The sequence below is a fragment of the Eriocheir sinensis genome, chromosome 4 (assembly GCF_024679095.1).
Source record: "Eriocheir sinensis breed Jianghai 21 chromosome 4, ASM2467909v1, whole genome shotgun sequence".
NCBI classification, from domain to species: domain Eukaryota; kingdom Metazoa; phylum Arthropoda; class Malacostraca; order Decapoda; family Varunidae; genus Eriocheir; species Eriocheir sinensis.
In genome coordinates this window covers 18,529,281-18,541,503 of record NC_066512.1, presented here as the reverse complement: position 1 = coordinate 18,541,503, position 12,223 = coordinate 18,529,281, and the positions used below count along the sequence as shown (strand labels likewise).

Here is a 12,223-nt window from a genome sequence, read left to right as displayed (position 1 = left end):
TCTCTCTCTCTCTCTCTCTCTCTCTCTCTCTCTCTCTCTCTCTCTCTCTCTCTCTCTCTCTCTCTCTCTCTCTCTCTCTCTCTCTCTCTCTCTCTCTCTCTCTCTATATCTACTCTCTCTCTCTCTCTCTCTCCTCTCTCTCTCTCTCTCTCTCTCTCTCTCTCTCTCTCTCTCTCTCTCTCTCTCTCTGTTATAGGTGTAATATACATATTAAGGGAATGTTTGAATGTAAACTGTTTACGACAACTTTATTTTACGTTGGTATATCCACATCTCTTATATTGCTGTGCCATATGGGGAGGCGCCTACAAAACCTTAATCGACACTTTATTTATAACACAAAAGAAACTCTTACGTGTCATGTCATTCAACAACGCTACGACCATACTCAGGATATATTTATAGACCTCAGGTTATTAAAGCTTCCCGATATTTTATACCTTCAGACTAATTTATTTGTCCATAAATCCTTACACTGCCTTTCCATAGACTCTGGCTTTACAGCAATGCCCGGCAATGTTACCCGGAGACCTCATGACTCATTAATACCATTGTGCAGAAATTCACATGCCAAACAGAGTATCCTATCAAGAGGAGCTAAAATCTGGAATGACTTACACTTACACTTAAAAACTGATGAGAATATAAGATTGTTCAAATCAAAATTAATAAAAAGGCTTCTTGGTACCTATGAGAACTTATGATCACATTGATTTCTGTATTTATTTTATAGTGTTTTTGAAAGGTTCTCTGTGGGTTTTTTTCTCACATTATTTTTGCAAACTCCGACTGATTGTTGTAAATTTCATTATTTCAATAATAATCGAGCTATTTTCAAGTTTTTATTTCACATGTACACTTGTTTACTGCTTGAGTGATGTCATCTAAGTTTTTTCACATGTTCGTATTGTATACATTTTTCACTTCGACTGACCTATACATTTATACATTATTAAAATATATGTAAGTTATTATGCTTTATGTGGCCTAAACCTGTCCCTTGTTATGTACTTTCTTTAAGAGTCTTCAGGTCCTTAGAAAGCCTTGGCTTAATGGACCTGGCTTAAAACAAAAACTACATTTGTAATTTACCAATATGTATATAACTATTAAGCCAAAAATAAATATATCAATATCAATATCAATCTCTCTCTCTCTCTCTCTCTCTCTCTCTCATATCTATATATAACGCTAAATGACTTACGTGGCGCCGTGTGTTAATTTAATATAGCGCCTGTACTTCCTTTCTCCATATATTGTCGTGATGAACTTGAGGAAAACGGAGGAAGAGGAAAAGGAAGTGGAGCAGGAAGAAAAGGAGGAAGAGGAGAGAAATGAGGAGGAGGAGGAGGAGGAGGAGGAGGAGGAGGAGGAGAAGAAGAAGAAGGAGAAATAAAATGACGTTAAGGGAAGGTAAAAGGAAAGATAGAGAGGTTTACGAGGAGATAGAAAGGAAAGGGTGAAGCAGAAGAAGGGGAAGGGATGGGAAAAGGGAGAAATACGAGGAAGAAAGAAAGAAAGAAGGAGAATTAGGAGGCGGAAGAGGAGTAAGAAGAATGGCACACACACGTAAAGAGAGAGAAAGGGGAAGGTACAAAATTTTCACGAGCTGGGAACAGAGAAAAAAAGAGGGAATGAATAATGGACGAATATAAGAGAGAGAGAGAGAGAGAGAGAGAGAGAGAGAGAGAGAGAGAGAGAGAGAGAGAGAGAGAGAGAGAGAGAGAGAGAGAGAGAGAGAGAGAGAGAGAGAGAGAGAGAGAGAGAGAGAGAGAGAGAGAGAGAGAGAGAGAGAGAGAGAGAGGAAGGAGAATAAGCCAAATAACGTGAAGAAGCAAAGGATAGCCAGAAAATTAAGAAAGGGGGCAGGAGAAGGGAGGAAGGTGGAGGAAACGGAACGGTTGGAAGAGAAAGAGAGAAGGAAAAGTGGGAATAGTGAGATAGGGAGGAAAGGGAGAAGAGGGGAGGAAAAAAAAGAAGCTAATGAGACTAGGAAAAAAAAGGTAGGAAAAAAGAGTAAGATTAGTTAGATAAAGGAGAAAGATGGAATAGGAAGAGAAAGGGGGTAAGAGTAGGAATTGGAAGGAAAAGGGAATAAGGATGGAAAAAGGGGTGGAAGAGGGAAGAGGGAGAAAAAGGGATAAAAGAGGGAATAGTAGGAGGTGGTAAAGGAGAACGGGATAAAAGGTAGGTAGAAGAAGCAGGTGAGACGCTACCTTAATGACACCCTGAAGGTTATTTTTACCTGTACAAGGGACGAGGGGAGCGTCCTCTTTGATGCCGCCGGAGGGAGGGAGGGGAGGAGGGGGGAAGAGGAAAATGAGTGAAGAAGGTATAGTACAGAGAGGAAGAAGGAATGGATACAGTAAGGAAGGAGGGAGAGAGGGAGGAAAGGGGATGGTCGAGAAGGGATGGGAGAAGGAGGAGGCAGGGAGAGAGACAGAGAAAGGGGGAGGGTACAGAATTGAGGGAGAGAGAGAAAGAGACAGGAATGGGAAAGGATACATAGAGAGAGAGGAAGGGAGAGATACAGTAAGGAGTAAGGGAGAGAGAAAGGAAGGGGAAGGTACAGAAGGGAGAGAGAGAAAAAAACATCAACCAGAAGGTGCGGAAGGGAGAGAGAGAGAAGGAACAAAAGGAAGGGGTAGGAAGGAAGGAGGAGGGAATAGGAGGGAGTAAAGGAGAAAATAGAAAGAAAATGGGATGATGGAGGGAAGAGTAAGAGGTCTGCTGGGAGAGGTGGAGGAGAGAGAGAGAGAGAGAGAGAGAGAGAGAGAGAGAGAGAGAGAGAGAGAGAGAGAGAGAGAGAGAGAGAGAGAGAGAGAGAGAGAGAGAGAGAGAGAGAGAGAGAGAGAGAGAGAGAGTAAAGGAGAGCGGGGAAAAGATAAAGGCATGAGGGAATAGCGAAAGGAAGGAGATACAAAGGAGAAAGGAGGAAGATAGAGAAAGAATGTAAAAGGAAAAAAATAAAGGAAAGTGGAGAGAGAAAGGCAGGAGAGAACAGGAGGATCAAACGTGACGGGGGGGGAGAGAGAGAGAGAGAGAGAGAGAGAGAGAGAGAGAGAGAGAGAGAGAGAGAGAGAGAGAGAGAGAGAGAGAGAGAGAGAGAGAGAGAGAGAGAGAGAGAGAATGATGAATTTGAAATAGACGTAGGATACAGTATAATAAAAAATGTGATAGACCAATGTTAAAAGAGTATCTGTGAAAAGCGATGAAATAAAATGTCGATGACCTGCATAGGAAATGAAGGAAGTAAAAGAAAAGAAACCTGGAAGCCTCTATAAAATAAATAAAGAAAAAAAGATTAAAAAAATATATGTTGAATTATTTATGAGCTTGCAAAAGAGTTTCATTAAAGAGATAATGTAAAACAGATGATTGGTGCCATTATTATTATTATTATTATTATTATTATTATTATTATTATTATTATTATTATTATTATTATTATTATTATTATTATTATTATTATTATTATTATTAGTAGTAGTAGTAGTAGTAGTAGTAGTAGTAATAGTAGTAGTAGTAGTAGTAACTGTAGAAGTAGATGTAGAAGTAGTAGTAGTAGTAGAAGTAGTAGTAGTAGAAGTAGTAGGCGTGGGCTCAGTGTTGCCAGCTAAGAGAAGGGAAGCATAGAGGGCGAAATCAGTGTTACCAAAATCCTACTCATCGGCGCTAAATCTCCTAATTATCCCGCCCCACTATAGCCAAGCCCGCCGCCCTTCACGCCCAAATCCCTGCCCCTCCCTGTCCCTCCCTCCCTCCTCACTCCCTTTTCTCTCCTTCGCCCCTTGCCTAACCTCCCCTATAAAGCTTACTTACCTCTATTGTGTTCTCTCTCTCTCTCTATCTATCTATCTATCTATCTATCTATCTATCTATCTATCTATCTATTTTTACATCCCAACATCCTTTTATACACTTCAATCGAGTCTCCCTGCACTTTTCGCCTTCTGGATCATGTTATTTTAAACGTTTTTGCCAATCCTCATAAAGCAAGTGTTTCATCCTGTTAAAATAAAACTTTGTCCATCTTCCTCTGCACATATTCTGTCCTGTTGATGTCTATTCTATAGTAAAGGGTCTATAATTACACTGCATATTCTAGATGAGGTTTTCCCACCGGTAATCATAACGTGAGCATGACTTTAGTATTTATAATGCCGACACTCCTTGAATTAAGACTCTGTACCCTATTTGCACGACTCTTAGCCTTAGTGGATAGATTCATTTGGTCAGATCCAGACTTACTTTGGGGAGAGTCATTTAAACAGTAATTATGTAAAGGGAGGTTCTTGCAGCAATCAGAATGCTACATTTCCTTACATTACAACCCGTGTGCCACTTCCCTGCCCAATTTTACTCCCTAATGAGTTTACCCTGCAGTACATTGGCGTCTTAATCTGTTGTAATAAGTCTGCGGATAAATTTACAGCCATCTCTATTCTTTATTTAAATCCAGGTCATTACCGAAGATTATAACCAACAATGGACCAAGTATTGAATTCTATGGGACTGTTCTCGTTATTCAGCTCGTCAGATATTTTTTGCCATTCATTTCCACTGTCTCCTGCACCGAGGCCACGCCCCACCTTTCTTTTCTATTCCATGAGCCTTTATTCTATTTTCAACATCCGTCACTGAGGTTTATTATCAAAGGCTTTACTCAAATCTCAATGTATTATATGTTTTCATCTCTGTCTACCGCCTCAGTTACTTAATTATAGTAGGACAAATGATTGGTGAGGCATCATGACTTACTCTTTTCAACCCATTCTGCGAGTCTAGCATTCACATTCCTCCTTGATGATCCCGGATATTCCTGGCAATTACGGGCTCCGACATTTTGCATTTTGCTGATCACGTATGTTAAGCTAATTGGACGGTAATTAGATGTGGAAGACATACCTTTCTTTTAATTAAGAGTCTCATTGTCTGGTTCCCATTAACAAGGTAATTTAAATAAAAAATCTCCTGTCCTGCTCCTCCACTCCTCCCATACTCTCTCCTAGCTCAGTCTCCCTATACTCAGGCTCTTTCCTCCTTCCTTTCCTCCTCATCTTCACCATCATCTTTTTTTCTTCCTCTCCCCTTCCTCTTCGTCTTCCCCTTTACCCAAGATTCTTCCTTCTTTTAACTCATGAATAACTGTATACACATCGTCACCCTCCTCCTCCTCCTCCTCCTCCTCCTCCTCCTCTAGGGAATGGACCTCAAACCCAACAATTTTTAATCAGATGCTCAGGAAAAGTTGGCTTAATTTCCGCGGCTTGGTGTGTAAGGGGACGAGCCGCCTCTTTGTGGTGCCTGCCGGGAGAGATTAGGCTCGTCTCGCCCTGTCTCGCCTGCTAATTGATCGCCTCCTTAGCCACACTTGTATGTTACTTACTGCCCCTTTCTCTTCCTCCTACCCTCCTGTGTCCTCTGCTCCTCCTCCTCCTCCTCCTCCTCCTGTTGCTGGTTCTCTTCCATCTCTTCCTCCTCCTGTTGCTGCTCCTCCACTTCCTCCTTTTTATTCGTATTCTCCTTCTCCACTTCTGCTGCTTTATGCCTCTTCTTTAGTCACACTTCTTAACTCTTTATTGGCCGCTTTCTCTTCCTCTTCTGTGACAATTCTTCTTCTGCGTTCCCCTCCTCCTTCACCTACTCCTTCTCCTCCTCCTCCTCTTCCTCCTTGTCCTCATCCTCCTTATTTTCATTCCCTTGTTTCTGTTCTATTTATTTATGTTTATTTCTTATTCACTCTTCTTTATTGCCCTCTTTCTCTTCCTCTTCTGCATTACCACCCTCTTTCTCGTCTTCTCCCCTCCTCTTTCTCCCTCTCCTCATCCCCTCCTCCTTCTCCTCTTTTTCATCTTCCTCATTTTCATTCTCCTCCTCTTGGTCTACTTCCTTATTCCTTATTATTATCATTGTTGTTATCATTGATGTTATTGTTTTCGTTGTTGTTATCGTCGCCTCTGTATTATGCGGTAAATAACAATGAAAAATGTGACGATGTATTTTTTTTTTTAGTAATGCTATCTTGTTATTTTTTCCTCTGTAATCTTTGTTAATGTCTCCGTCACTTCTTCTTCTTCTTCTTCTTCTTTTTAATTCTTCATTTTCTCCATGTTTTATGTTCTTGGATTTGTTCTTTTTTTATTATCTTTGTCTTTTTCATGTTCTTCTTTTCGTTCGTCTGTTTCTTCTCCTTGTTTTTTTTTCCTTTTTCCTTCTCCTTCTTCTTCTTTTTATGTACTTGGAATCGTTCTTTTTTTATTCCTCACCTTTATCATGATCTCCTCTTCGTTCGTCTGTTTCTTCTCCTTCTACTTCTTGTTTTCCTTCCTTTTTCCTTCTCCTCCTTCTTCTTCTTCTTCTCCATGCTTTATGTTCCTGGATTCGTTCTTTTTTTATTCCTCACCTTTATCATGATCTCCTTTTCTTTCGTCTGTTTCTTCTCCTTGTTCTCCTTCTCATTTTCCTTCCTTTCTCCTCCTCCTGCCACCACCTCCACCTCCACCTCCACCTGCTCCACCGTCCTCTGCTTTTCCAGTTCTTATTTTCTCTCACATTCTTTTTCGTTTCCTTCTCTTCCATCTTCATCACCACCTGCTTCCGCGCCTTTTTCTTATCTTTCTTCTTTCCCAGTGCTCCTTGTCATTTTTCTATTTCTTCCCATTCCCCCTCCTCCTCCCCTTCTTCCTCCTCCTTCTCCTCCTCCTCCTTCTCCTCCTTCTCCTCCTTCTCCTACTCCGGAAGAATAGTTTGCACCATCGCTCATCCCAAGGTCGCACTGTTTACCGTCTGAAAGTGGAGTAGGGGGAGGAGGAGGAGGAGGAGGAGGAGGAGGAGGAGGAGGAGGAGGAGATTGAAACTAGAAAGATAAATAAAATAAGAAGACGACTTCGAAGAAGAGGAGGAGAGTTCGTAGAAGAAGAAAAGTAGTGGAAGAAGAAGAAGAAGAAGAAGAAAAGAACACGAAGAAGAGTAAGAAGAAGAAGAAGAAGAAGAAGAAGAAGAAGAAAAAACGAAAACAAGAACAACAAAAGGAAGAGGAGGAGGAGGAGGAGGAGGAGGAATGTAGAGGCAGAGAAGGGGGAAGAAGAAGAGGTGTAATAATCGCAGAAGTTGAAGAAGAATTACAAAGAGAAGCAAGAAAATGAAAATTACGGGAAACGAAAGGAGATGGAGGAGGAGGAGGAAGAGGAGAACGAGGACGAGGAGGACGAGGAGGAGGAGGACGAGGACGAGGAGGACGAGGAGGACGAGGAGGTGGAGGACGAGGAGGACGAGGAGGAGGAGGAGGGGGAGGAGGAGGAGGAGGAGGCGGTGTGTGTAGGAAGAACTGGTGGTGGTATTGGTAATGTGTGTGTGTGTGTGTGTGTGTGTGTACTCATGAACGTAAATCCTTGTGCTTCTAATATCGAGCCATACACACAAACACTCTCAAGTCCAAAAGAATGAATAAAATTGCGGAAAAAAAAGAACTGGAATTGTTTTTTGGTTGAACCCAATCTTCACAAGTAACAAATTCTGACGGGAAGATTTGTCCTAGGACTGAAACAAAAGATCCACAGTAACAACACTGATACATGAGAGCAAATTACACTGACTATAATCGTTCCTCAAGTGCTGTTCGCATAGTTTGTTGGTCGGAAGTAAACTGTAGAGATGGAGAAGCAAACAAACAGTAAATCACCGGACTGATAAAGTGATAGATTGAGTACTCATGTGATGTAGCGTGAAATATCAAACGTCCTGATCAGTCTCATACAGTGATAGATTGAGAAGTATGTGATGTACCGTAAGATAAGTCTCATAGATAGATTGTGAAGTCATGTGATATACCGTAAAATGTTAAACTCTGATAAGTCCGATAAATTATGAAATCAAGAAATCATGAAATATACAGAAAATTGTGAAACTCTCTTCATTTGAAACTTATGTCATAATCATCATCATCAGGCGTCGAATTAACCATGAGGTGGCCGCTGAACAGAATGGCGGGTCTGGTTGCCACAATGACGGGCTTGGTTTCCAGAATAGCGGGCCTGGTTACCTGAAGAATGGGCCTGGTTTCCAGAATAGCGGGCCTGGTTACCTGAAGAATGGGCCTGGTTTCCAGAATAGCGGGCCTGGTTTCCAGTATGGCGGGCCTGGTTGCCTGAAGAATGGGTCTTGTTGCCTGATTGGCGGCCCTGGTTGCCTGAAGAATAGGTCTTGTTGCCTGATTGGCGGGCCTGGTTGCCTGAAGAATAGGTCTTGTTGCCTGATTGGCGGCCCTGGTTGCCTGAAGAATGGGTCTTGTTGCCTGATTGGCGGCCCTGGTTGCCTGAAGAATAGGTCTTGTTGCCTGATTGGCGGGCCTGGTTGCCTGAAGAATAGGTCTTGTTGCCTGATTGGCGGCCCTGGTTGCCTGAAGAATGGGCCTGGTTTCCAGAATAGCGGGCCTGGTTGCCTGAGGAGTGGGCCTGGTTTCCTGAATGGCGGGCCTGGTTACCTGAAGAATGGGTCTTGTTGCCTGATTGGCGGCCCTGGTTGCCTGAAGAATGGGCCTGGTTTCCAGAATAGCGGGCCTGGTTGCCTGAGGAATGGGCCTGGTTTCCTGAATGGCGGGCCTGGTTACCTGAAGAATGGGTCTTGTTGCCTGATTGGCGGCCCTGGTTGCCTGAAGAATGGGCCTGGTTTCCAGAATAGCGGGCCTGGTTGCCTGAGGAGTGGGCCTGGTTTCCTGAATGGCGGGCCTGGTTACCTGAAGAATGGGCCTTGTTGCCTGATTGGGGGGCCTGGTTGCCTGAAGAGAGGGCCTGTTTGCCTGACAGGCGGGCCTGGTTGCCTGAAGAGAGGGCCTGTTTGCCTGACAGGCGGGCCTGGTTGCCTGAAGAGAAGGCATGGGTGTCAGGGGGGCAGGGTGTCACCGCCGCCTCGGGCCTGGGCGCCTTCACCACCGCGGCCCAGCACCGGGTGAGGGGCGCGGGCTGGGGCGCCGCTGTGTAAGTCTGGACCCGTGGACACACTCGCTGGGCCAGTGTGCCTGATCCGCGCTTACGATGCCTTCTACGCGTACCTGAAGGGCGGGTCCGAGTCTCTAGAGGGAGGACTTGGCCGTTTGCAGGGCGGGCCTGAGTTCCCGAAGGGAGGGCCTTGCCACATGCAGGGCGGGCCTTGCCACATGCCGGGCGGGCCTGGGTCCCCGAAGGGAGGGACTGACCACTTGCAGGGCGAGCCTGACCACATGCCAGGCGGGCCTGAGTCCCCGAGGGAAGGGCCTTGCTACATGCCGGACGGGCCTGAGTCCCTGGAGGGCGGGCCTGACCACTTGCAAGGCGCGTCTGTGTGCCTGAAGGGCGGGCCTGGGTGTGAGGATGGCAGGGTGTCCCCGCCGCCGCCTCAGGCCTGGGCGCCTTCACCACCTCGGCCAAGCACCGGGTGAGGGGCGCGGGCTGGGGCGCCACAGTATAAGTCTGGGCTCTTGGTGACACTCCCTGTCCCAGCGTGCCTGATGCGCGCTTACGATGTCTTCTGCGCGCGCCTGAAGGGCGGCCTTGACTCTTAGGACCCTGGAACCGAGTCCCTGCAGGTAGGGACTGTGTTCCTGAAGGGCGGCACTGTGTGCCTGAAGGGCGTCCCTGTGTTCCTGAAGGGCGTCCCTGTGTTCCTGAAGGGCGTCTCTGTGTGCCTGAAGGTGGTGTCTGAGTGCCTGAGTCCCTGCACCGAGTCTCGGTGTCGTCCTGCTGGCCCGCCGCGTCTTTGTGCTTCCTTCGGTTCCTCATGTGGCCGGTCGCCAGCGACCACTCGTCGGGGCCGTAGTGCTGCAGGCACTCTTCGGGGATAGGGAAGGCGTCGTCCACCTCCTCAGCCCAGGTCTTGGCCACCACTTCCTTGTTTTTCTGGGTGGGACGAGGCGGATGGGAGGCGTCGCTGAGGCTGTCAGGCACGTCCTCCTGACGGTCCTCGACCTTGTCCTCCAATGGGTCCTCTGATGGGCGTGAATCTTCGCCTTCCAGAACAGCCGCCAAGTTCGCCATCTCTTCTGTGCAGGATGCACCTTCGTTCAACTTCGTGTCAACTTCAGTGGCGACCTCAGGCTGCTTCTTCTCCTCCAGAGTGGAGGCAAACTCTATCTCCTTCTTCTCCTCCTCCTTCTCCTCAGCTGAGGAGAATTCCTCCTCCTCCTCCTCAGCCAAGGCAAACTCCACCTTTTCCACCTCCTCCTCCTCAGCCGAGGCATATTCCCCCTCCTCCTCCCTTTCCTCAGCCGAGGCATACTCCTCCTCCTCCATCAACTTCTCCTCAGCCGAGGCATACTCCTCCTCAGCCGAGGCATACTCCTCCTCCAACTCCTCCTCAGCCGAGGCATACTCCTCCAACTCCTCCTCGGCCGAGGCAAACTCCTTCCACATCTGGGCCCGCCCTGAACGCTGCAGTACCCGGGGCGGCCACCGTTTCCCGTGGTCGCCGCGCGCCCCGCAGCGCACACAGCGCCCAACCCGCAAGGCCCATGAAGAGCAGCACACAGACCAGCACAAGATTGCTTGTGAAGGCCTCGTGCTCCTCGTGGGCCAGCGCCACGCTCTGCTGAAGGCAGGCAAGGCGCTCCCCCGCCTTCCTCAGGCCCCAGAACACCGTCCACCAGCCGTCTTGGCCGGCAAGGACGCCGCACTCCCTGAGGGGTCCGCAGGCGGCCAGCACCCAGAGGTCGGCCAGGAGCTGGCGCACCTGCCCGACACTCGTGGTGTGCGGCCCCGCGTCGTGCCAGGCGCCGACGGTGTGCTGGAGGCTGCGGGAGACGCGCGCCGCCTCAAAGGCGTACTTCACCAGCCACCCCGCGGCCAGCAGCAGTACTTTGAAGCCCAGCGCCTTCACCACCTTGTTCATGACTTTGGAGTCAGTGTTTACAGTCAACAGCTTGATTTGGTTGGCCATTCTAATTGTGAATTATTTATTTAACACAGCAAACGAAGGAAGAGCGTCACTTCACAAGAGGGAGCTGGTAACCAGTGGTCTGCACCGGCCGCTGTTCTCACAAAGGAGGGGAACTATATAAGACAGGAAACCGAGACGCACGAGGGAGGAGGGGGAGAGGAAGGGGGAGGGAAGGGATGGAGGGGGGATATAGAGAAAGGAATGAGGAGGAGTACAAAGGAGTACAAAGGAAAAGCAAACAGCAACAGACCTCTTGGTCCTAACTAGGCTATTTATTGTTGCTACCGTCTATTCTAATCTACGAGTCAGAGACACAGGACAGCAAAGGTGAAGGCTCCTCCCTCCCACCAGTCCCTCCAGCCGAAGCTGGCACGAAAAGGAAGAATACCATGTAGTATAGAAAAACTACAATGGAATTTTACATGGACAGAAGGAAGATCATACACGAGGAGGAGGAGAAGGAGGAATAATTTATCTCGGTCACAAGTCACACAACTCCAGAGGCGTCTTTTACCTTCCTCCTTCTCCTCCCCCCCTTCTCCCTCTCTCTTTCCTCTTCCCTCTTCTTCAACCTCCCTCTCTTTCTCCTATCTCCTCCTCCTCCCTCCCTCCCTCCCTCTCTTTCTTCCTTCCTCCATATTTCTTCCCATTCTTTCCTCCGTTTTCTCTCCTCTGTCTCACTCAGTTTCTCCTCTCTCTTCATATAATTTTCCGCTTCCCTCTTTCTTCCCGTATGTCCCTCCTCCTCCTCCTCCTCCTCCTCCTCTTCCTCCCTTTCCTCTCCATCCTCCTTCATCATTTTCTTCCTCCACGTTGCCATTCTCCGTCTGTTTCTCCAACTTTATCATCCCCTTTTTTCTTCCTCTTTCCCTCCCCTTATTTCTCCCTCCTCCCCCCCCCTCCCCCTCTCCCCCCCCGCCCTTCACCTCTTCACTGCGTCACTTTGAGAGGAATAAAAATCTCGTGACGCAATATTGTCGCGGGGAGGAAAAAGAACGCGCTGCCTTTTTTTTTATCTCTCAAAGTGTGTGTGTGTGTGTGTGTGTGTGTGTGTGTGTGTGTGTGTGTGTGTGTGTGTGTGTGTGTGTGTGTGTGTGTTAACCGGTGTGTTATTCTCCTCCTCCTCCTCTTCCACTTCCTCCTCCTCCTCCTCCTCCTCCTCGTCCACTAACCAACCCCCTCATAGTTTTTTTTTATTCATCTGCTAATACAAGCTTTTTTTTTCATAGTTCCCCCTCGTCACCTCCCTTCTCCCCCCCCCCCCTCCCCGTAGCAGCTTTTCTTTATCTATTTCTAACCATTCTCACACCGT

At 47.2% G+C, this 12,223-nt stretch overlaps 1 protein-coding gene across 1 annotated transcript; it reads right to left on the bottom strand.

Moving 5' to 3' along the window:
* Nucleotides 1-7,852: 7,852 nt before the first annotated feature.
* LOC126982271 (protein SPT2 homolog) lies at nucleotides 7,853-10,863 on the bottom strand. The gene is made up of 5 exons (XM_050834263.1): nucleotides 10,507-10,863; nucleotides 8,738-10,406; nucleotides 8,612-8,695; nucleotides 8,486-8,527; nucleotides 7,853-8,359 (listed from the first exon to the last, which is right to left on the bottom strand). The coding sequence occupies exons 1-5, from the start codon at nucleotides 10,861-10,863 to the stop codon at nucleotides 7,959-7,961; spliced, it is 2,553 nt and encodes an 850-aa protein (XP_050690220.1). The 3' UTR covers nucleotides 7,853-7,958.
* Between the last annotated feature and the right edge of the window lie 1,360 nt (nucleotides 10,864-12,223).

What these genes read in the sequence shown, in the direction of transcription:
- LOC126982271 (XM_050834263.1), bottom strand. Translation starts at nt 10,863, where the DNA reads ATGAACAAGGTGGTGAAGGCGCTGGGCTTCAAAGTACTGCTGCTGGCC. An exon ending in CAACAAGGCCCATTCTTCAG is followed by an intron (nt 8,696 to 8,737) that starts GTAACCAGGCCC and finishes CCCACTCCTCAG; the next exon opens with GCAACCAGGCCCGCTATTCT. An exon ending in CAACAAGACCCATTCTTCAG is followed by an intron (nt 8,360 to 8,485) that starts GTAACCAGGCCC and finishes CCTATTCTTCAG; the next exon opens with GCAACCAGGCCCGCCAATCA.